This window comes from Ceratotherium simum, chromosome 17 (assembly GCF_057802395.1).
Source record: "Ceratotherium simum simum isolate JZ-2026a chromosome 17, ASM5780239v1, whole genome shotgun sequence".
NCBI classification, from domain to species: Eukaryota; Metazoa; Chordata; class Mammalia; order Perissodactyla; family Rhinocerotidae; genus Ceratotherium; species Ceratotherium simum.
In genome coordinates this window covers 51,757,536-51,780,962 of record NC_141916.1, presented here as the reverse complement: position 1 = coordinate 51,780,962, position 23,427 = coordinate 51,757,536, and the positions used below count along the sequence as shown (strand labels likewise).

At 33.8% G+C, this 23,427-nt stretch overlaps 1 protein-coding gene across 1 annotated transcript in view; it reads right to left on the bottom strand.

Moving 5' to 3' along the window:
• LOC101408585 (ovostatin homolog 2-like) overlaps positions 1–22,762 on the bottom strand; it is a 47,870-nt gene extending 25,108 nt beyond the window's left edge. The window contains exons 1-15 of the mRNA XM_087442775.1: positions 22,680–22,762; positions 22,174–22,357; positions 21,488–21,644; positions 20,133–20,185; positions 19,663–19,683; positions 17,689–17,857; positions 17,098–17,182; positions 13,410–13,527; positions 10,344–10,455; positions 8,669–8,778; positions 8,175–8,333; positions 7,281–7,508; positions 5,595–5,649; positions 5,017–5,162; positions 4,502–4,651 (exon numbers count right to left, since the gene is read on the bottom strand). Of these exons, the coding sequence (XP_087298901.1) occupies positions 4,502–4,651; positions 5,017–5,162; positions 5,595–5,649; positions 7,281–7,508; positions 8,175–8,333; positions 8,669–8,778; positions 10,344–10,455; positions 13,410–13,527; positions 17,098–17,182; positions 17,689–17,857; positions 19,663–19,683; positions 20,133–20,185; positions 21,488–21,644; positions 22,174–22,357; positions 22,680–22,744 (1,812 nt within the window). The 5' untranslated portion in view covers positions 22,745–22,762. The remainder of the gene's footprint in view (positions 1–4,501; positions 4,652–5,016; positions 5,163–5,594; positions 5,650–7,280; positions 7,509–8,174; positions 8,334–8,668; positions 8,779–10,343; positions 10,456–13,409; positions 13,528–17,097; positions 17,183–17,688; positions 17,858–19,662; positions 19,684–20,132; positions 20,186–21,487; positions 21,645–22,173; positions 22,358–22,679) is intronic.
• Between the last annotated feature and the right edge of the window lie 665 nt (positions 22,763–23,427).

Below are 23,427 nucleotides of genomic sequence, written 5' to 3'. Positions count from 1 at the left end.
ATAGTATGTTCCACTAAGTAAATTTTCAGTAAAAGGCTAAACACAAATATTATAGAATTTCTGAAAAATAATGATGAAATTGCTACATGTCAGAATCTATGGGATACTTTAAAAATAGATATCAGAGAAGAATTCATAGGCCTTAACACCTAAACCAATAAAAATAAATGAAAAGTACGTAAATTTCTAAACAAAAATCTAAAAATAACATCAACAAAAGAAAGCAACAGTAATGAAATAATAAAGATAAAAGAAAAAATTAACGTGGGAGAGTACCAAAAAACCCCATTGCATTAACAAATCAAAATCCTAATTTTTAAAAAAATCAACAACATAGGGAAATCACTAACTAATCAATAAGGGGAAGAAAAGAAAGTACATATATACAAGATAAAAATTACATAAAGAGGAATAAAAAGTAAAGACGAAGAAGATGTAACTATTCGTACAGAGAACATATTTTTAAAATACCATGAGATTTCTCTGCACTTTTCAATAAAAATCAATTGGAAAGTCTATATAAAAGGCTTAATTTCTTAGGAAAACATAAATTCCCAAAACGGACACCAGTACAGAGAGAATTTCCATAAAAGAAATAGAGAAAGTTGTTAAGAAACTACCATACACAAAAGCACCAGGCACGGGTTCTACCAGTCATTTCTACTAAAGTCCAGAACGAGACAAGGATGCTGTTCCCCTTGCAATTTAACATTGTACTATAATTAGGCAAAATTAAAAAATAAAAATAGAGGAATACTCCTTAGGAAAAAAAAGAAAGACAACTGCCTCTACAGTAACCTCCACGGCAGTATGTCTAGAAATTCTAGAGAACCATTGATAAAACTAATTCAATCAATAAAAGAATTCAGCAAGTTAGCAAAATATAAAATTATTATGCAAAAAATAGCTCCCATATCCACAAATAATAACCAGTTAGAATATATAATAGAAGAGAAAAACCTCATTTGCAATAGCAATAAAAATGTTAAAATGCTTATGAATAAGCTTAACATGAAACTATATAAAGAGAATTATTTAAAACTAAAATTCATGAAAGACACAAAAGTATACTTGAACAAATAAAAAGACATTCCTTGTTCTTAATTAGGACAGCTTATCATCAAGATGCAGTTGTTAATTTATAAATTCCATGCAATCACAAGAAAAACATCAGTAAACTTTTTTCTCAAGTTCGACAAGTTGAAAATAAAATTGATATGGAAGATTGAATATGGAAGAATAGCTAGGGAAACAAAAATAGAAGGGCTGGGGGAATGAGGATGAGGAGTCGATTCCTACCAAAAATTAGTACACCCTAAAAGCCTCTACAATTCAAATAGTGTAGTGCTGACACATTAATAGACAGACCAATGGAATAGAATATAAAGTCCAGAAATAAACATAACTATAGATAGAAATATAGTGTATGGTAAAGTAATAGCTCAAATCACCAGAGCAAAGATGATGTTGGATCAATTGAATAGCCATTAAATTTTTTAAAAATGATAAATTAGATAAATACTATTCCATAGTCTAAGGAACTAGGCCTCCCTGGAAAAATTGTTTTCAACGCTAGTGCAAAAAAGGTACAAGACGGGCTTAGAACATCTTGTGCCAGAAAACTGACAAACGCTAAAAACATGATCTGGGCATGTCCGAGGGACACAGGGACCAACTGCAAGATGCTCACAGTGGGAAAGCTTGGAACAATTTTAGCATAAAAATAATTAAGGATAGTAGTGAATTATAAGCCTTCGAGAAATAGAAATGCCTGCATCCATACGTAAAGAGAAAGAGGTAGAATTGGAAACTCACCATATTTCAACTATCATACCAATGTTGATTTAGGAAAGAATTATCAACGGATGCTAAATCTAAGAGAAAATTTTGATAAGGAGCAGGATGTACAAATAGTCTTCATAAGCACATATTGTTATTGGTTTAAGGAAGAAAATAGCCATTGGAGATAGAGGGAAACATCTTTATCAGGTGATCAAAATTAACATCACCAATGATGGGCAGATGGATCATGTGTGCCTTGGATGTGATTCCCTGAAAACTAAGCAACAACACGTAGGTGGTATTCTGGCCAGAGATGCATAACTTGCACCTAATGCTGGGAAACATCAGGCAAAAAGAAATACCTGGCTTGTGTTCTTCAAAAATGTCAGCTTCATAAAGGACAAAGAAAGATTCTGTCCCAGAGTAATGAAAACTCAAGAGAGCTGACTACCAAATGCAGTATGTGATTTCGTCCTGGATCTTGTACTAAATGAAAGAAATGTGGTAAAGAGGACAATTGACAAAAATTGAACATGGTTGGCAGATTAGATCCAAAGAATTGAATCAATGTTAAATGTCCTAAATTTGATAACTGTATTGCTGTTATGTAGGATACCCTTGCTCTTAGAATATGAACACTGATATATTAAGGAATAATGTAACGAGGTATGCAACCTACTCTCAAATGGTTCGGAAAATTTCTTTAAATGTTGTGTTCATATTTGTGGTGTGTGTGTGGTGGGAAGAAAGAGTGAGAAAGAGAAAGCAAATGTGGCAGAATGTTAGAAATTAGTGGATCTGGGTCAAGTGTACATGAGAGTTCTCTGTATAATTCTTACACCTTTTAAAATTATTTAAAGCTAAAAATTAAACATATAATTAATATGAATTGGAATATACTCATTTATACAACATCACTTGATTTATACTGTTAATACAGCTATTGATAATGAACTAAGGCAACCTCTTTTAGCTCTTATATTCTGAGACAGTTGAATACTCTGGTCTGGCAAAATGCCTCTGGAATTTTCTACTTGTGGCCCCTTGATGGTTTTTCCTCAAGGCAGTTTTTCTAAGACCTTGCTACCTCTAGTTGTAGAAAGAATGAGCAGAAGCTATTTACTCTGAATCCATGAAACTCTTAGAAAAAGGAAGTATATGTACATTTTCCACAATTATAGACAAATTTGTTCTTTCTTTATTGATGCTTCTCCAGATTCTGAAATCAGTTAGAAGCTTCTTAGCTCCAATAAAAAATTTAAATGTATTTAAGTTTTACATTGGAAAAAATACATAGTTTATGTCATGATTAATGGGTATTAAGGTACTAATTAATTTTTATAATTTTATATTTAAAACTAGACTTACTATGCAATGTTAAAAGCAGAATACAAAATTGCATTTTTCAGTGAGATCTCATTTGTAAAATATATATGCCTTCAGCAAAGAGATTTAAAAAATTACAACAAAAATGTACATATGGGGGTAGGCCCCATGGTGTAGTGGTTAAGTTTGGTGCATTCCGCTTCAGTGGCCTGGGTTCACAGGTTCAGATCCTAGGCACAGACCTACCCCACTCGTCAGCCACACTGTGGCGGCGACTCACATATAAAGTAGAGGAAGATTGGCACGGACGTCAACTCAGGGTGAATCTTCCTCAAGCAAAAAAAAACTAGGAAGATTGGCAACAGATGTTAGCTCAGGGCTAATCTCCCTCAGCAAAAAAATAAAAAAATAAAAATAAAGGAAAAAAATACATATGTGTAATTGTTAAGATTATGAATGATTTTAAAGATTTATTTCTTTATGCTTTTGTGAATTTCGTACAGTTTCTACAATACACTGTGCTATGGTCTAAATGTTTGTTTGTATCTTCTCAAAATTCGTATGCTGAAATCCTAATGCCCAATGTGAAGGTATTAGGAGGCAGGGCTTTTGGGAGATAATTAGGTCCTGAGGGCAGAACCCTCAAGAATGAGATTAAAGCCCTTATAAAATATGCCTGAGAGGGCTCCCTTGTCCCTTCCACCATGTGAGGATACAAGAAATCTGCAGCCCGGAAGAGGGACCTCACCCGATTGTGCTGGCACCCTGATCTCGGACTTCTAGCCTCCAGAACTGTGAGAAATTAAATTTCTATTGTTTAAAGGCTACCCAGTCTGTGGTATTTTATCATAGCAGCCAAAACGGATTAAGACAATAGGTATAATTTTAATAATAAGAAAAATTTTAAATTATTAAATTAGTTTTAAATAGATCATACATTTCAATATTTATATATACTTGTGTTAAAAATAAAGGGAAAATATCCAACAGTTATTAACTAAAATAATTTTGACGTGAAATTCTGGAATTGCTGGTCTGGAAATGCTTACGAAAATATAAGATCCATTAGCAGATAATAACTTTAGACTGTATCGAAGCATATTCTTCAGCACAGATATTTTAACTCTGTTTCCATATATATGATTACATCTATGATTTTTTTTTAAAATCACATTGTTATATAATCCCTAACTTGATAATTATCTACAGAATTTTATACATTGTTATGAGCACTGGGTCAGCCAAGAAAAGTATTATAACCCGTGAAGGAACAAAGGAAGAAAATATTTGATATTGTCAACATGTTCCATCTCAAGGAAAAACATCATCTGAAAGGTAAGACTTAGAGGAGTCCAGATATAAATGAAGACGATGAGGGCAGCAGAGAGCTTACACTTTCAGCTGACAGCTGCTTTTCCGATTTCAGGAGAAGAACACTTTTGTCCACAGCCCGGAGCGCACAGAATGAGTCAGGGGCTGCTTGAAGACAGAGACCAATATCAGAGCCAGGTAGGCCCTGCTCCTTAGAGAACTTTATGCTAACCTGAAGTAGAGAAAGAAAAGGAATGAGAGTAAGATAATTTTATATGAAAATAATTTGAATGTATTCAAACTTTTCCAAATAAATCTTCATAGATTTCTGTGCCTATATTTCTCCTGCCCACTCTCACCCTCAACTCTCCTTCAGGAACAACTCCTTCAACATCCTATCATCCCCGGATTAGCATTGCTGCCAAAAGTTATTCATTCCATTTGGTGAATCTTTGATTCCCTAATAATTTAATTATACTGAAATTTCTTGTGAGATTACCGTGTAAAGGTTATAGTAGTCAGATAAGAAGGAGGTAACAGGGAGAAAACTGGTCACCCTTCTCAATTAGGACAGGCAAGACATAGAAGAAACCTCACCTTGTTTTTAAAGCACTTGTCAACCTGGAATCTGACACTGTCAGCCACAATTTCCCCGCTGGGGTGAATGGTGTAGACCAGCACGACAGCCACAGGAGCCAGATCAGCACTGATGTTGATAGGGAACGAGAAGTTTCCATTCCAGGCTGTGTAAATAGGAGATGTCATCAACAGATACAGTGACAAAAGTTTCCTGGCTCACTGGGTTCACTTAGATAAAAGAGAATAATATGAATAGAAAGAGCAAATTGGGCTTACTTTAAAGGTAAATAAATTAAATGATGAGAACTATATGTACAAATAAAGAAGATAGCATAATTTAGGCAATAACAGTATTTGGGTTTTGGACATCACTTTTCTATAATGTATTGATAACCTGGCAATAATAGAAACAGGTTGAAATCTCCTTCACCAAAATATTTATTAGGTTATCCTGGGCCATGCTAACTATTGCCCTCCACAAATCATAATGTTAAGCACTCTTCCTAACTTCTTGACTCTATCACTGTAACATTTCCTTAAAAAGAAAGAAAAATGGAAGGAGAGTACATATTACAAAGTGCATGTATTATATACACCTTTGTTTCTGATTTCTTTTTGTCCACTGAGGAAGACAGCTCCTTTTACCATTATCTGTGCAGAACGAAAAAAACACAATAAGTGATGCTATATTATTTAACATGATATCATGTCATTATTACATAATGAATGATCTAACGATAATTCTATTCCATAAGATAAGGTAACTTCAAAAAACAAATATTAAAAATGGACTTTGCACAACTTGGAAAAGAACAGAGAAAGTGACTACAATTGATGGAGAGCCTATTATGTACTAGAAACTTGTTGAATAATATGCAATGCACTGTCCAAGGGGGTCCATAAAGCTCTAAAATTGTTTAGACAGTTTGGCTTTGAATAAGCCAAGTCATTTCACTTCTTTGCCTCTGTCCCTCTACTTGTAAATGGAGATATCCATGGGGCTGATTAATGAGTCAACACATATTTCTCACCCTAGGAGCTAAGTCTGATTATTTCCAATTACAAATATACAGCTGAGGAAGCTAAGGCTTAGAGAATTTAAACAATACGTCCAAGATAAACTAGCTTACATGATAAATGAGAGAGAAGAGGATTCTAATTAGGAGTCTTAAGTTACAAGTCTGTAGCTTTTCATCTTTCAATGTTGTGGGAGATCAAGTTTTGGTCACCCTGAAATCTATCTCTTTACCTTGATTGTTTTCTCTGAGGGACATTTGACCTCCCCCACTAACTGCCTAAAGAATTTGACATGGTGGTTCCTTCCTGGAACAGATCTTCTATCATGATGGCTGTAAAGATAACGTAGGATAAATGTTACAATAGGAAAGGCACCAAAAGCCCATCTTATCGGAAGTTCTGTTTCTCTGGCCACAATCTCTGGATGGCCCTGCAAGGAGTTGCCAGAGAAACATTTACATTTATAAGGGAAATCTCCATTTGTAAAGGTATCTCCCTCTCTGTTTTGGGAAGAGGGGGGGATGGCCTCATTTCTAGAGGCTTATCAATGTGGAAGGTGAGGCCTTAAATCTGCATAATAACCTTACTCTTGTTTACTGTGCTTTAGTGGTAATCTCCTGTAACTGACTCCCCCCACCCCCAAAATCCTCCTTTGTCATTGGCTGAACATGGTATTTAAGATGAGAATTTCTGCTATTGTGTTGAGAAACGCAGTGTCCCTGCTTTCTCCCATGTATACATGTTATTAAACTTGGTATTATTTTCTCCTGCTAACCTGTCTTGTTGATTATTTGGCCAGCCATAAGAACCTTAAGGAAAAGGGCAGAGGGAGAGTCTCTCTCTTCCCCAGACAATGTGCCTAATAGAGAAAAAATGGATAAATATGGGGACAGAACCAAAAGGGCTAAATCCTTTTATTGCTTATCAAAATCTGCTTTCCACTTTACTTCCTGGCATCTGCCTAATATTTTACTCCCACAAAGGGTCATAAATACTTGATATGGGTTACCATTGAATGCTTAAAATGGCAGATTCTGAATAGTAAGTTTGTTAACCTTAGGGAAACTGAAATTGCCTTGGATCATTTTATGTGTTTGTTTATTTGTTTTTGTGTTTGTTTTCAATGGATCCAATCGTATTCACCAGCAAAGTGAGAAGGTTGGCTCACTCAGATTAACATGGCATGACTGATGTACACATTTTAAGCTAGACTGTGCTAAGCAGACAATTAGACAAGATCCAAGAATCCACCAACTGAGACCTACCAAATAAAAGAAATTTATACTGGAATCATCCCCATATGCTTCACTGTTCAGCAAGTAATGCACAGTCACAATCTTCTGTTGATTGCATCCAAGCTGCTTTGGTTCAGGTACAATCTTCAGGAAGCTGTTGGTTCGGGAGTAAAAGCGTGGAACTGTGAAATAAGCATCCACATACTCAGGTGTCAACCAGCTGGGAAGATAACAGGTTTGAGGTCGAATATATGTGGCCTGATATGATAAAAGAAGGCAAAGGATTTTAGAGCTATAAAGACCTTCCAAGCACAGTAATTATCACAGAATGGAAGGCTTCTTATCTCTTCAAAGTAAAGGGGAATCTTAGCTTGTAGCTGACATTTCAACATTAAGTTATCGGAAGTAAAATAATAATAGCACTCTCCTCTTTTTGTATACAAAACATGACCATAATTGTATGTATATTTCATTAGGCCTACAATGAATTGTTTATTTTTACTTCGTAATTGAAGTCAGAAGGCCTTAGGCCTTGTGTCTTTCAGCTACATTTGAACACTGACAAATTAACTGCAAAATTCTGTTTAAGATGCAGAGAAAGAGAAATCATCATATCTCCCCTATCTATGCATGCAATTATCAACGGAAAAAAGCCAAATCATCTTCATGAGCTATTTCTAGTTTCTCAGAGGAAAATATTGTGTTAGAGAATTTATAACAATTATAATAGGCTATTATCTCATCCTCTCATATAAGTATTCTCATGTATTATTTAATGAACAGCAAACATATAAAATACTCTCAACTTTAAAACTTTGTTAAAATATATTCTCAATACAAGTTGTCTTTTAAGAGATTGCTAATGTTCAAAATTCCTGACATTCAAATCCTCTGTGGAATCACATCTGCTCTTTGATGTCTTACTTTCAGGTTGAGCTGTGGATCGAATATATCTGAAGTGTCAATGGAAAATTGAGCTTCACCGTTCTCGTCTGTGGTGTAATTTCCTATAAGTTTGTCAGCAAGCTCCAATTGCAATAACTTGTTCACCATCGGTACATTATTAGGACCAGTAAATTTAAGCTGTCCAAAAACAAAAGAAGCATTAATTCTTAAAATACAAAATGTCACATTTCTACAGAGAAAGAATTTTCTATTCATAAATGTGATCATATATTTGGAATTTTCCTAAATTCCAAGAAGACAGAAAGATGTTCTATAAATAAATATATAATATGGAAACAGCTATAATTTTATCTATCACTTTCTTTCAACCTAGGACTTTTTCCAGTATATGAGATGCAGTAATGCTGCAAATGTGTTATGAAAGTCGGAAAAAAGTGTCCAGAAATTTTCAAAAGGCAATCTATGATCCAAGAAAATGAAATGAGAACATGTATTTTTTTAGCCAAACCTACAGTTCCAAAATAAGAAATTCCTCTTCTATAGAAAGGGTCCATGTTCTCAAAGTTCACACTCCCAAGCAATTGAGTGATAGAAATGGAAGTCTTTTCACTGATCTGCACACCTGTAAGAAAAGAAAAAACAGTGTCAGAGAGGATGAATCATTTGATCAAGAATTTCAAAAGAACAAACAGCTTAGGGTACATGTGCAAACTTCTATACACAGAATTATATTCTTGTCCTACATTGAAAGGGACATATGGGTGCTTTGGAGCATGTTCCAGATTACTCTGTATGAATGTGGTTATAGTATACATCAAACTGAATAATATAATTAATATGAAAATATTTGCATCAGAAGCAAGAAAAAGCGTTCTTAATTTCCTTCCTCTTCCCATTCTACTCAGTTCTGGCTTGTAACTTTCTTTATGACCAAGAATGTGATAGACATCTCAAGAAGAAGGCTTTCACTTCCTGAAACCTTTCTTTAGCCTGCAAGATACCTATGTTTTTAGACTTTTACCAGATTTGAAAAATATCTGATATCAAAACAAATAGAAATGCATTGTGATATCAACAAAGCATGTAATAAGCAGAGGCAAACACATCTAGCTAAGTACCAACATAAATGTGACAAACTTATCTATTATGAATGCCATCACAATATTGATCAATATATTTAAAGGGGCTACTCTTTTTTTTTTTTTTTTAAGATTTTATTTATTTATTTTTCCCCCAAAGCCCCAGTACATAGTTGTCTGTCATAGCTGCACATCCTTCTAGTTGCTGTATGTGGGATGCGGCCTCAGCATGGCTGGAGGAGTGGTGCCTCGGTGCCCACCCGGGATCTGAACCCAGGCCGCCGGCAGCGGAGCGCACGCACTTAACCGCTAAGCCACGGGGCCGGCCCTTGATCAATATATTTATATAAAATACTTTATAAATAGTATTATCCTAATCATTTTTAAGTAACAAGAAATAGTTAGTAATTGAATCTGGTTTTCCCCATCCCAAGTTAAATTTCACTTTCCTCTTTTTCATTCTTTTAACAAATATTTATTGAGCACTCACTGTGTGCAATCTTGTAAATTTCTCACTAATAATATTTGTACTTGTAAATGTCCCAGGTTGTATTAAATCAGAGGTTGACACAATTCTTCTGTAAAGGATCTGATAGCTATTATTCTAAGCTTGTGGACCACACGGTCTCTGGCCCAATTACTCACGCTTGTTGTTGTAGCTCTTAAGCAAGGTAAACGAATGTGGTTGTGTTCCAATAAAACATTATTTACACAAATAGGCAGGGAGCGGGATTTGACCTTCTAGCTATAGTTTGTGAATTCTTGTATTAAATCAAATACTAGACCCTGGCAATTGATTATCAACTGATATACATAAAGTTAAAAAGAAATACCTAACTTATTGGTTTGGTCTACTAATTCAGAGGGAAGATCCTCTGTCTGATTAATGCAAGCACAAAAGCATAAACATGTAGCATTTACATAACAATTTTATTTTAAATATTATTAGGAAAATCTTATTCAAAAGCAACCCTCATGTTGACCTATTGGCAAATGTACTCCACTTTATCGTCTTGAGCAATTTCTGATATGTAGTTAGCGAGTATTGCTAACTTCTCCCCAGTGAGCTGCATATATCCCCAGGCTGTGCATAAAACACCATCATTACCTGTCCCGAATTCCGTAACAGTTACAGTGACATAAAATGACATGAAAAGTCCAGAACGGTAGAGTTGGAAGACTTTTGTATTTACAATTTGAGAAACACAACCATTAGTCAACTGAAAAACAAAGGGAAGGTATAACAAAAAAAAGTTAGGGATTCAAGTCTTAAAAGAATATGGAGTTTTAGCACAGATATATAACTTCCCCCCACCACCCAATGGCTCCATCTCACAAACTTGTTGAAATTACTAAAGAATTACAAAGGAAAAGGAGGGGGAGTTTTCCTCAGCAATTAAAACAAGGTAAGGAGGGAATGCATACTTTACAAATTTCAGGGATATTCTCCAGGAAACAATGTAGATGGGAACAAACTAAAGGATGAAAATGGAACTGAATGATAGTTTAAGAATAAGAAATTATCTTCAGAGGCACTAAGACCGATGGAACAGAAGCACTCTTCAAATGTGTAACATTGAAACACTTTTTAAGGAAAATTGTTCATTCAAAATAAGGAAAAGTCTATAGATAATGTTTCATTGGTGATGTCAGTAATTAGAGATATATAGATTTAGTTATATTTTAAAATAAAAAGTGTTTATTAATTCCAAATTTAAAATGTTAGAGGGATATATCCGTTCATTTGTTCCTCAAAAGTACCATATGAGGGGCCGGCCCAGTAGCGTAGTGGTTAAATTTGCGAGCTCCACTTTGGCAGCCTGGGGTTCGCGGGTTTGGATCCTGGGCATGGAACTACACTCTGCTCATCAAGCTATGCTGTGGCGGCATCCCATATACAAAGTAGAGGAAGATTGGCACAGATTTTAGCTCAGGGACAATCTTTCTTAAGCAAAAAGAAGAAGATGGGCAACAGATGTTAGCACAGGGCAGATCTTCCTCACCAAAAAAAAAAAACCTACCATATGAGCTAGACATTATCATTATCTCCATTATATGAATGAATAAACTGAAGCACAGGTAGGTTCCATAATCTGCCCAAGGTCACACAGGTAGAAGGTGGTGTAGATAACTAGGCATTCTGGTTCCAGAGTATATGCTCCTCTGAATTATCAACTATACTAACGAAAATGACAAAAAAGGTAATTTTACTTTGTCTAATTATAACACAATCAAATTAAAGTGAGATAATAAAAAGTAATCAGAAGAACCTTAACTGCTTTGAAATTAAGAGAAAAACATTTTTCAGTAATCCTCGAGTCAACGAGAAAATATGAGGTAAGTCAATAAGAATCTAAATATTAGTGTCAATGAAAAAATGCTTTGCATCAAAATCTATGGTGTTAAGCCCTGGTTAAAGGAAAATGTACAACACTGAATGTGTTTTTAACAAAAAGAAGCAACTAACATATTTTTTAAAACCAACAAAATTACCTAAATTTTAGGGAAAAGAATTAATAAGATGAAAACTAAAACAAATTTTTAGGAACACAAAAGTAATATTAGAAAGAAAACAATAAAACAAAAGTCAGAGTAAGGGTAATAAAATAGATGAAACTTTTATGAGCATGATTTAGAATAAAGAGAGAGAAAGCAATATTGTACAAGATTAGGTGCTAACACAACTGAACGTCCATCTGGAAGAAAACAAAATTCCTTATTTTAGAACATAATCAAAAACATTTTATGTTGATTAGAGAATTTTTAAAAATCTTAAAAGCATAGTTAGATAGCTACATATACAACACAGTGCCAGCTGAGTGCTTTTTCTAAGGCTAAGAACCCATATACATTAGGAACTTTATTATTCCAAAAATACCACAAAGTCAATATTTAAGTAACATATTTGTAAAAAAAATTTGTTTAGAGGAGAGAGGGTAATATTTATAATAAAAGAAAGTTCCAATTTCACATGAACAAGAAAAACTGCGATAATCGAGTTCTCAAAAGAAAAAACCCAAATTGATAACTAAAATATGACAATATGCTGAAACTCACTAATAATGCAAATTGAAACAAAATAAATTTGCATCAATTGAAATGGCAAAAATTTTAAACTCCTATATATATTGCTGGCAGTAATTCGGGAAATACAGTATTCTCATATATTGCTGACGGAAATTTGAATGTTTAAAATTTTTTTGGACAACAATATGCTAATATTTTCTAAATTAAAATGATTTATGATTCTATCTATCTATCTATCTATCTATCTATCTATCTGTCTACTTTGCTTCAGAAAACCCACTCAAAGGAATCTATTTCGTTTAAATAAAACCTATATAAAGATACTTTCAGCAGATTGTTTATTTTTTTACACTGGGGAAATCAATAAAACATTAGCTGAATGAACACCCATCACTTGGTAAAATGGTTAACTAAATTACATTATAACCACACCACGGGATAATGTACTGCTGATGTGGAAGAATTCCACTTAACCTTTCTTAGCCTGCAATTCCTATCTATAAGACAGGTTTTTGCCCATCTTTACCAAATATTGATATTTACCTAAAGGATATTCACCAAATTTGGTGGTGAATAACTTCAGTACAATCAGACTTAAAATATAAACTGTGTGGTGTATACAAATTTCACTTTTAATTCCAAAGACGATCCTCAAAGAGTTAGGCAGAGCTGTTCACTTAAGGTTAAGATGCTACAGATCAAGAAAGCAAATGGTGGCTTCAAAAATAAACTTCAAATCTAAACAAAAGTAAATTGCAGATGTTTTCATGAACTTCTTTCATAAGGACAATTCTAGGTTGTATGGTGAGCACTATTAGGGATTCATTTATTTAAAGGATGATTAATGATTCTCCAAAGAAAGGTCGGGGAGGTCACCTAGACAGTATATGAAACGAGGAAGTCAATAAGATCTTTCAAATTCTAAAAATTCTATGACCATATAGGTAAAAAACAATTTACGTGGCCTAGAGGACAAGAGACTGTTGTTAAACGTTGTATTTTCTCCTCATTCTTCACCTTATCTAGCTGTAATCTCCATTATCCACAAAATGAAAATAGTAAGTCCCTTTTATAAATGGAACCAAAGAGAAAATAATAATGAAAATGAACAAGACTTTTTTTTTGGAGTAAAGATCGTGATCCATACCTGTGCAATAAATTGTTCACATATTTCATTGTTGTCATTCTCACAATTCCTAGAGGAAGAAAATTCTCTGCACACTCGGATTTGGGCTTTCCCTTGCACAGGTTGGCCATAGGTGTACCTAGGGGGAGAAGGTGTACTGGTAATTACAGATGAACAACATCATGGTAATATTTTATGGTCTTCTTCAGAAATTATGTATGAAATCTCTAAACTATGACTATCCCAATGACCAAATTCAATTAGGAATCATCATCTATTGGTGCTGTCTTCCCCACAGAATTTAAGTTAAATTAGGCATTTGATCTATTAGAAGGATTCAGCTCCTTTTTTAAAAGTCAAATTCAAGGTAATGTAGAATCTAAAATCTCAGTGAATAGGAGTTAATGATTAAATTGAGTTTTTAAAATTATATGTAATCTGATAGAAATATTATAAAAATTATTTGCAGGGCTTTTCTCCTTTAGCAGAAAATATATAGGTATATAAATAAAACTTGGATTATTCAGGACCTTGAAGTACTTCTAGATTAATGTTTTAAACAAAAATCTTGTTTTACTTCTCAATAAATATAAAAGGTATGGAGATTGGCATAAGCCTGACATGCTTTGACCAAAAGTATAATGTCTAATGGGGTGGGGTTAAATAAATATCTCATTTTCTCCTAAAACACAAAAAAACCACAAGTTTTTAAAAGTTTCAATCAAAGGCAAACAAAGTTGATTTGAATTTTTTCGTTATTTGAGGACTCCTTCCACTAAGACTTAGAAAGACAGATAACAAATGTGAAATTAGTATATAGTAAAACTGAATATAGTTAAATTTATTGATTATAATACATTTTTTCTAATTGTTGGACATAAGTATATATCCAGTGTTTACATACATTATCTCATTTATTTTTCCCAGTGACCATGAGATGTAGGTATGTTATCTCATTTTACAGATTAGTAAACTGAGATCAATTAACTCACTTCTCCACTTTCTAACTGATGGAACTGAAATTCAAACTCAGATCTTCCTCACTCCATAGTCCATGCTGTTTCCACTCAACTAGTGTCTCTATTTGAAAATTCTTAATGCTTCTGAGATTTTGACTCAACTCAAAACACTAAATCATTGGTCAGCTCTAAAAATCAATTACATGTAAAATAGAGGCAAGACTAAGATAAGGCCACAAATGTTATAACTGAACATATTATCTTATTGCTTCTTCTTACTGTCTTTTATTCACAAAATAAAACTCTTATCGTAGTATTATCTGCAGGTTAACATATGTTTGTGAAATACGTAGCTTAAATTTTCATACAGGTCAGAATAAACATTCTCCCTTCGTTTGTGACTTGAAAAGCTTTTGTGGCTACTAATGCAGTTTATTAAAATGTCTTTGCCTGTAGGCCAGTTTTCTTCCCTCTTAAAAGCTTAATTCATCTCTGAGGTAGATTGCTAAAATAATCTAACTTGCTGCTGTTTTCTCTAGGTGTTCCAAGCTAAGTCCCAGGGAATATTAAAGAAACAATGCACAGGGCCGGCCCCGTGGCTTAGCGGTTAAGTGCGTGCGCTCCGCTGCCGGCGCCCCGGGTTCGGATCCCGGGTGCGCACCGAGGCACCACTCCTCCAGCCATGCTGGGGCCGTGTCCCACATGCAGCAACTAGAAGGATGTGCAGCTATGACAGACAACTATGTACTGGGGCTTTGGGGGAAAAATAAAATAAATAAAATCTTTAAAAAAAAAAAAAAGAAACAATGCACAGACACAGTATTATACAACTTGAGGTAGGCAGTTCATTCATCGATGTTAACTTCTAGACATACTGATTTCATTCATTGTGTTCTCATGGCCGGCCCAGAAATAACCAGCTAGGGAGCATAGCTCCTGTCTCAACCGCATGGTCCTGTTGCAGAATATTATTATTGCTGATATTGAGATACTATTTGATGTCAAATCTAAGTAGAATATAACGTTAAAGATGTTTCAAGAAGTCCCAATATCATATCAGCATTTAGCTTAGCCAGTCTTTTATGAAGGTGATACTTGATAAATATTTTGTTTTTCCCATATATGTATTGGACTTTTTTGGCATACCATTGGGCAGGATACCATTGGGCAGATGTTAATCCCACAGACGATTTTGGCTTTGTGTAGGGTTTTTCTAGTGAAGCCAGTTTAGGATTCTGGATTTCTTCAAGCTTATATTGATTCTCCCATTATTTTTAACACAGACAATTTACAATCTCTCTTGTATTATATTTACGAAATTGTGGCATTCAGCTATTCTTCGTTGAAACTCAGAAAAATATTACTATTATTTTCCTAGAGTCCAAAGAACATTTTAACTACTATCAAAAAAAAAGAAGACTAAAAACTGTTTTCCAAGATTCTTTGTAGCATCCTCAAGCACTACCCACGCATGTTTATTTAACGGCCCTCTACCCAATGTATCTTTAATATCCTGCTGAAAATATTCAAAGCAAGTAATTTTCATATCATAAATTAAATAAACGGTGTTTAACAAATATGCCAATATTAATATTTTTAATTGTTTATATAAACAGAGGTCTTGGTTAGGAGAGTAGCTCTGAAGCCAAGTAGCCTAGGTTTAAATCCTAGTTCTGCCATCAGAAAGCTCCATTAATGTTGATAAGATATTTCAATACTCTGTGTCTTATTATTTTTCTTTGTAAAATAGAGATGATAATAGCTCCTATCTCATAGCATTGTGGTGAGAATATAATAAATGTAATGCTTAGCACAGTAATTGGCACGCAATAAATATTAGCTATTTTTTTTTATTATTAGAGATTTGAGAAAAGGCATCACACTTTAAAAAAAAGATAAAAAACATTAGAAATAATTTCCCAAAAAGAAAATCAAAATTTCTCAAATCATGTAGGAATTTTTTTACATTAAAGAGGATTCAGATTAATTCAAATTAAATTAATAAAATGCCTTTTTTTCCCACTACAACATTCTCAAAAGTTTCTTTTCTTTCTTTCATTTTTTTTTTTTAATGAAAACACCCAATGATGGTGAAGATTCAATGAGGCAGGTACTCTTGTACCAGCTGCTGAAATAGTACATTGGCACAACATATTTAGTGAGCAATTTGGCAATCAAAAGACTAAAAGAGTGTTACACATTCTGTCTAATTTGGTAATTTCAGTTTTGGAAATCTTTCTTACGTAAATAATTTTTAATTCAAAATCTACTTCTTATACACTTATACACAAAGACATAGACTGTAATATTATTTATTACTGGGAAAATAAAGTAGAACAGCCTACACGTTATATAGTAAAAGAATCATTAAGTGAATGTGGTATAACCTCATAGAGATAATGTCTATGCAGCAAGCAATCGGAATTCATGAACAGATTGGCGTAATATGGAGACGTGTTTTCTTAATTATAGTGGGTAGAAAAGTATGATTGCAGTTGTAGAAAATATTCATAAAAGATTAGAGGAAAATAAATCACAATGTTAATGGCAGTTGGTATAATTAATTATAGGTAATTTCTTATGTTTTTCTTTATATTTTTCAAATATTCTACAATGAGAATTCATTACTTCTCTAATAATTTTACTGTAAGCGTATAAATAATTAAAGTTACATGGTTAATCTCGTTTCTGATTCTGTCTCTGAGCCTTGTACTAACCTGTGGAGTCAAATCTCCTGAATAAATACTTACTCAGCACATGCATCCACTTGAAATTCATCATCTGAAATAGTTACTGTTTGTGGCGCACTGACCTTAACTTCAAACTTCGGCAACACTGGAAACAAAGAGAAATATATTTCAGGCCCCACAATGACCGGTAAGCAAAACTTTTTGCCATCATGTAACTAAATATGCTTCCATGCACATTTTCCTATGCGTGCTTCTGTATAGACTGCTTTTCAATTGCCCCAGATTCTGTGGGGCACCAGTGAGTGATGATGTCTCATTAATGAGTAATTATTCCCCTTTCTTTTCTCTTCCCTATTCTCAGAACTTCATATTTTATTTATTGTAATCCTTTAGATTCTTCCTAGAAGATTGTCTGGATTCTAGAAAACAAGATATTTTCTAGGGAGAAAAGGCAGGTGTCAGAATAAGGATACAGGGTAAGGAGTGAGGAGCAAGAAAGGAGAGACGATAAAGCAGAAAAGGCCGAGAAAGGAAGCTGGCAGAAAACCAAATCAAGCTTCACCTACTTTTGCCTAATTCTAACATAAGGCTGTTTTGTAGTCCTTTGAACTCTTCATTTATATAGGACAGCCATAAGTAGCAGTTGGTTACCATATCTATCAACAGTAAATTGGTGTGTCACCATCTTTCCTGATTTTCTTTTCACAACAAAAGAGTAATCTCCAAACATTGGTTCTGAAATCAACTGGAACGAGAGTTGGGTAATATTTTGAAAAGAAGTCACATTTTGCCATTGAAAAATCCTATTGTCTTGAGGATCCTAGAAAATAAAGAAGAAATAAAAACAGACGTCATATGAGAGTATTATCCTTTCCTTCCCTATTTTGGGTACTTTCTGTAGTTATTGGAGGTAAAAAAGCTCTACCATTTTATCGAAATAACATTTCAAATTGTAAAAACTACATAACTTCCTCAGGTGTTCAAATTTAACCTTAAGGTGTATCTCTCTTAAGCCCAAAAAGGATAAGAAAAAACAATCTATAACTAATGCTTTTGATCTTTCTGAACCAGAGCTGCATATAGAATTTAAACTCAATGTTCACACTCCAGAGTAGTGCTCTCCAAAGTAGAGTGGACCCATAGCAACAGGTGCACAAGGAGATATTTATCCTAACACATGCTTATAAAGATTGTCACTGGTACTGACATTTGGTAAATAAACATCTGTAAAATAAACATTTGGGCTGTAAGTAAGTTAGTCGTGAGTTACACACTGCGTGCAAGAGCTGTTAAGTGGAAGTTCTACAATGAAAAAGGATTGGTAATGCCACCCTTTCTCATTTATTTGCTTTTAGCATATTTCAGCTTATATGAGTCTGGATCAATAAATTTACTGATATCTTCCAGTTGTGATTAAAGAAATCTTCATAAAAAGTTTTCTACAAAGAACCAAAAACTTTATTCACTACTGACTTGATTTTTTTTGTTTTCCTCTACAATAAAGTCTACAAAGCTAAATTAATTTTCTAGATTTCCTTTAAGTAAGGATAGCCCATGTTACCAAGTTCTGGCCAATTAAATTTAAGCATAAGTACTGGGTAGAAATTCTTTCTAAAAGAATCAGACTTAGCTAGCATTGAAAACAAAACAACACATTGAAGATAGCAGGGAGGTTAAGTAGAAGAAGCCTGGGTCCTTGGTAACGTTATGCTGTTATTGTCCTAACTCTGAAGTACTTACACTCACATGTAGTGGTTTGTGAAAACAATAAACCTTTTACTCATTTAAACCAATGTTAGTTAAGCTTTCTGTTGCTTTCAGTGAAACACAGCACTAACTGAATTACAAAGTGAAGATAACCCTACTTATGGATTACTAATAATGCAGAAAATATGAAAATGGTTGACCTGCTATTTATCCCGCTAGAAAGATGAGCTATTTGTCACTCATATAACAAAGTAAAAAACATTCAAATTATGAAGACTATTTGAAGTATGTATTTACACACATAATCATTAATGATGAACCTATATCTCAGTGTATTAACCTTTAGAATTAGTTAATAATAACGGTACATATTGTATGTAAAGATTAAAATACATAAGTTGGAGTTGACTGATACAAATTATTTAGTGACAGGCATAAGATTTCAAATAAATTTGAAAGCCCCTACACTACACTAGAGATTTTAACTGGTAGAAGGAGACTCTAGTAACTATTTTCTGAAAACAAAGAGTCTATTTTATAATAGTATCACCTTCTAGCTTCTTTCTAAATTTTTAGGTGTTTTATGTTTTCTGTTTCCTTAAGATGTGGCTAAATTACCATTGAGAAGGACCAGCAGCCCAAAATAAGCAATTTTAAACATAAACCTTCCTTAGAAAGAGCACAATCTTTATTTTCCATGAAAAACCTATGTGACTGCCTTTGCCACAGAGCACACTTCAAGTGGCAGCCCTTTATTTAGATTTTCATCTGATGCCTTTCCTTGTGTGTGCATATAAAGATTTCTCTTTCCCTTATTTCAGATATCTTAATTTCTGACTATGCATAATGAAAACTAGACACACATCACTGTTTATCTGAATATTTAAAATAATGGGTGTGAAAAAGCAGATCTCTTACCTGAAGTGTGATCAAAGGAAACTGAAAAGGGAAAAAATGCAGGTTAATTTTGTAATAATGTGTTCTTTGTATTCTTTGCAGATATTTCATTACAAAATTATATGACTTTTTAAGTGTTGAGACTTAGCCCTTTCTTTCCCAGAGGACAAAATTTCTGTAGCTAAAGATGCCAAGAAAACCCCAAATGTCAAAGAGATCCCAAACCTCTTCTGGGAAGTGGAAAGCAGGTTCCATGCAACCCATTTTTTCTTTATATGATGAAAAGATCCAAAGATGGATAAATCAACTCACTATAAAGGAAAGTTTTATGTTTAAATTTGATGTTTAGCATTGAAACTATACTTATATGGTATTCCTTGTTGGAACCTATCTCCATACTTATGGAAAGCTTCCTGATGACACTTTATGTAGCAATGGATTTGTTTAATTTGTTTAAATTTCATTGTACCATTAGAAATTATTGAACTCACCAGATCCTCAATAGGTATGAACTTGGTATCCAGTGTCACAATGCGAACTCGAACTAAAAAAGAGAAAGAGAGGACAATATTTTTTTTCTTATTTCTCTCTCAGGTATGATTTCTTGTAAAAAGACATAGAAATTAATTGCTTTGCTCTTATAGAATATTGCACTCCCTTCTCCCCTCTCTGATTTGACCTTTTGAGATCTGGGTTCCATTTGGAAACATCTCTTATTACCTATCTGTAGTTTCCTTTGTTGACGATGCTCTGTTGTTACCAAACCTAACATTAGCTGATGCCACCACCAGAAACTTTTACCCTAACAAGCCCATAGAGCTATCTTAAAAATTGGTGAAAGAATTAGTCATAGAAAGACAAATGTGGAACATGTATGATAGGAGTCAAAAATAATTTTCCTGGAAAAATATATTGATGTTTTAAACATTAAATTAATTTTAGCAGATTTCCAGAAAAAACATTTTAGCTACTTTTGTATACATACTTGTCATCACAGCATTTTAATAAGTCTAGAAGAGATGATATAATGCAGCAAAAACTCACTATATGAATTGTTTTGATTCTTTTCAATAAATCATACAAATATATAATATTAGAACAAATGTATAGATGCTGCCCTCCAACTCTCTAATTTTACAAATGAAAAACCCAAAGATCTCGAAGAACATAATTTACTTGGCAAAGCTGATAATGTATTAACAGAGCCAAGACAAAAACCATACCCTTCTGAATCCTAGTTTGGTGTTCTTTCTGCTACCTTCTACTTACAACAATAATAAAGAAAATAGAAGGGCTCTGCTTAGGTTATCAGATTTATGATTACTTCTATTGGTATTAATAATAATAATAATGATAATAAATATCATTTTTGGAGTCCTTACTGTGTGCTGGGTACTGTTTTACATTGACTATCTTATTTTATTCTCACAATGTTTCTTCAAGTGAGACACTTATTATCTCCATTCTACGGATGAAGAAACTGAGTCTAAATAGAAGTTTTATTAGCTTGCCCAACTGGTAAATTATGGAGCAACAATTCAAAACAAATAATTTTGCTCCATATCCCATGCTTATAACCATTGTATAATGTAAGCCTGTCACTAAAATTCATAAACTGTGAAAGTGGCATGCAAAATTTTAAAAAGCAACACATTCAATTACTGGACTTAGAGGGCACTATTTCATAATTGACCTAGACAGTCAGTAAAAATTCTAGAAATCCATGATGCCATAATAGTAAGAATATATTTAAGACTAAAATTGATGTGTTTGGATTGCTTTAAATTTGAAGACTGTGTTCCTAAGGTCAACAAACGATACAAAGGAAACATGAATATTGACTTACCTTTCTCTCCAGGTTTATAGATGGGTTTATCTGTCTGCACAAAGGTTACCGTCTCTTCTGAAGTAAGTGCTACAGATCTCCTCTCATAAATTTTAAGAGTATCTCCCTTAGCCAACAATGTCACAAAAGCCAACTGTTCCGAGGACTTCTGAGAAACCTGTTTATGTTAAAGAACAGAGGATGGGAAAATTATTTTTAGGCATTAAGATTGTAAATAATCTCTTAATTTGGCTTCTCAGGCTGAGAGCCTTGTAATCCCCTTATTTCTTTACAAGAGACTTAGTGATCACTTATTACAATTCCTTTATTTAGCAGGAAGACCGTTTCTAATAAACTTATTTTTATGTCTTCTTGCCTTCTATTTTCTTTTTTGGTTGCCCTGAGTTCCAATCCTGCAACCCTTTACCTAGATTCTCTGTCCTCATATTGTTAAACAGTTCTACTACCTAAAACACAGTACCTATGTCCTATCATCACTCCATATAATGAAGTGGCAATATTTCACAAGTTTTGTTGCATATGTAAAATTTCCTTTTATTTCTTGCCTCTGAGGAATTCTCCAATTTTCCTCCCTAGCTTCCACAATTCATCCAAAATCAAGATTTGTTATCTCTCTAAAGATAATTTTTGAGTAATAATTTTATCTTCTCATCTTAAGCTCTGAAATGGCAAATTCATTACCTCACCTTGAAATTTGCACAAGCATAGAAGTTATCCTCTTCCACTGACTGGTCAAAAATGGTGGTATTGAATCCATCATATTCTAAGACAACGCTCAAGGATAGAGATTCATTAAGATTTATAAGGTGGAGACAAGCCTTTTCTGTAGAATGACTCTGTATCACAGAGGAGATCCATAGGATATATTGCCTATGCAAAGAAAGTAACCAACACTCTAAACAAGTGTAGCAGAAATACAGAGCATGCATAAAAAGCAATTTTAGCTTATTGAGATATTCCTGAAACATACACATTTTTCATAGACAGTATTACAATAAACGAGTATGTGGAGAGAGATATCTTAAGAAAAAGGTGTCAATTCCCTTCACACACTTGTTTAAAATGTGTAATGCAAGCCAGCAGTCTCAGAAGTTAAAATGGTAAAATATAATCAAATTTTAACACAGGACGTATTTAATAAGGTCACTTTGCTAGTACTTTAATATTAATAGAGAGTATAATATTCTCTTACGGTTTTGAAGCCACAGCAACAGTAAAATGAAGCAAAAAGGTGCTCAGAAAAATGGTGGGCACCATTTTATCCAATGCCTGAACAATAAAGACTTCAAGATAAATAGTCTTTCTCTCTCTGTCTCTCTGTCTCCGTCCCGGTCTCTCTCTCTCTTATTCAAAATCAGCTGCCTCAACACTCCATTTTCTTTGCTTCCTTCCACTCTGCCTCTCTCTGTATATTGTTGCTTTTATAGTCACACACAATGAAGGATCAACTACTTTTTGGAGCAAGTATCATGGGGCCACCAATCACATTTAGATAATCTCTTCCATTACTTCCCCTGGGGTGCCACTTTACATACAGCTTCCTTCCTAAGTTCACTGGATGCTGCTGTTTTTAGAATCAGCATGACAGGTTGGACAGGAAGAAAGACAAAAACAAAGAAAGCAGTTGTGTAACCCTTAGGAGTTTATCAGTCTAATTTATTACCTCACTCACAGGGCTGACCTCAGTATCAAAAGCATTAATACATAGGAATTAGCAGTTGGAAGAAAAATACCTCTCCAAAGAGCTATCATTCCAATTCCCAAGGTAAATTTTCCAGGCTTCTGAGAGAAGTAGCATATCTGATGTTGCTAAAACTCAGATGCAAAAATAAAAAAATCTCAACATGAGCTCATTTTAAATATAATTGAAACTAAGGTATTCTTTTATAATTTCATACAGAATATAACATTTAAAATGTTGGTATGTGTTCAACGTTTAC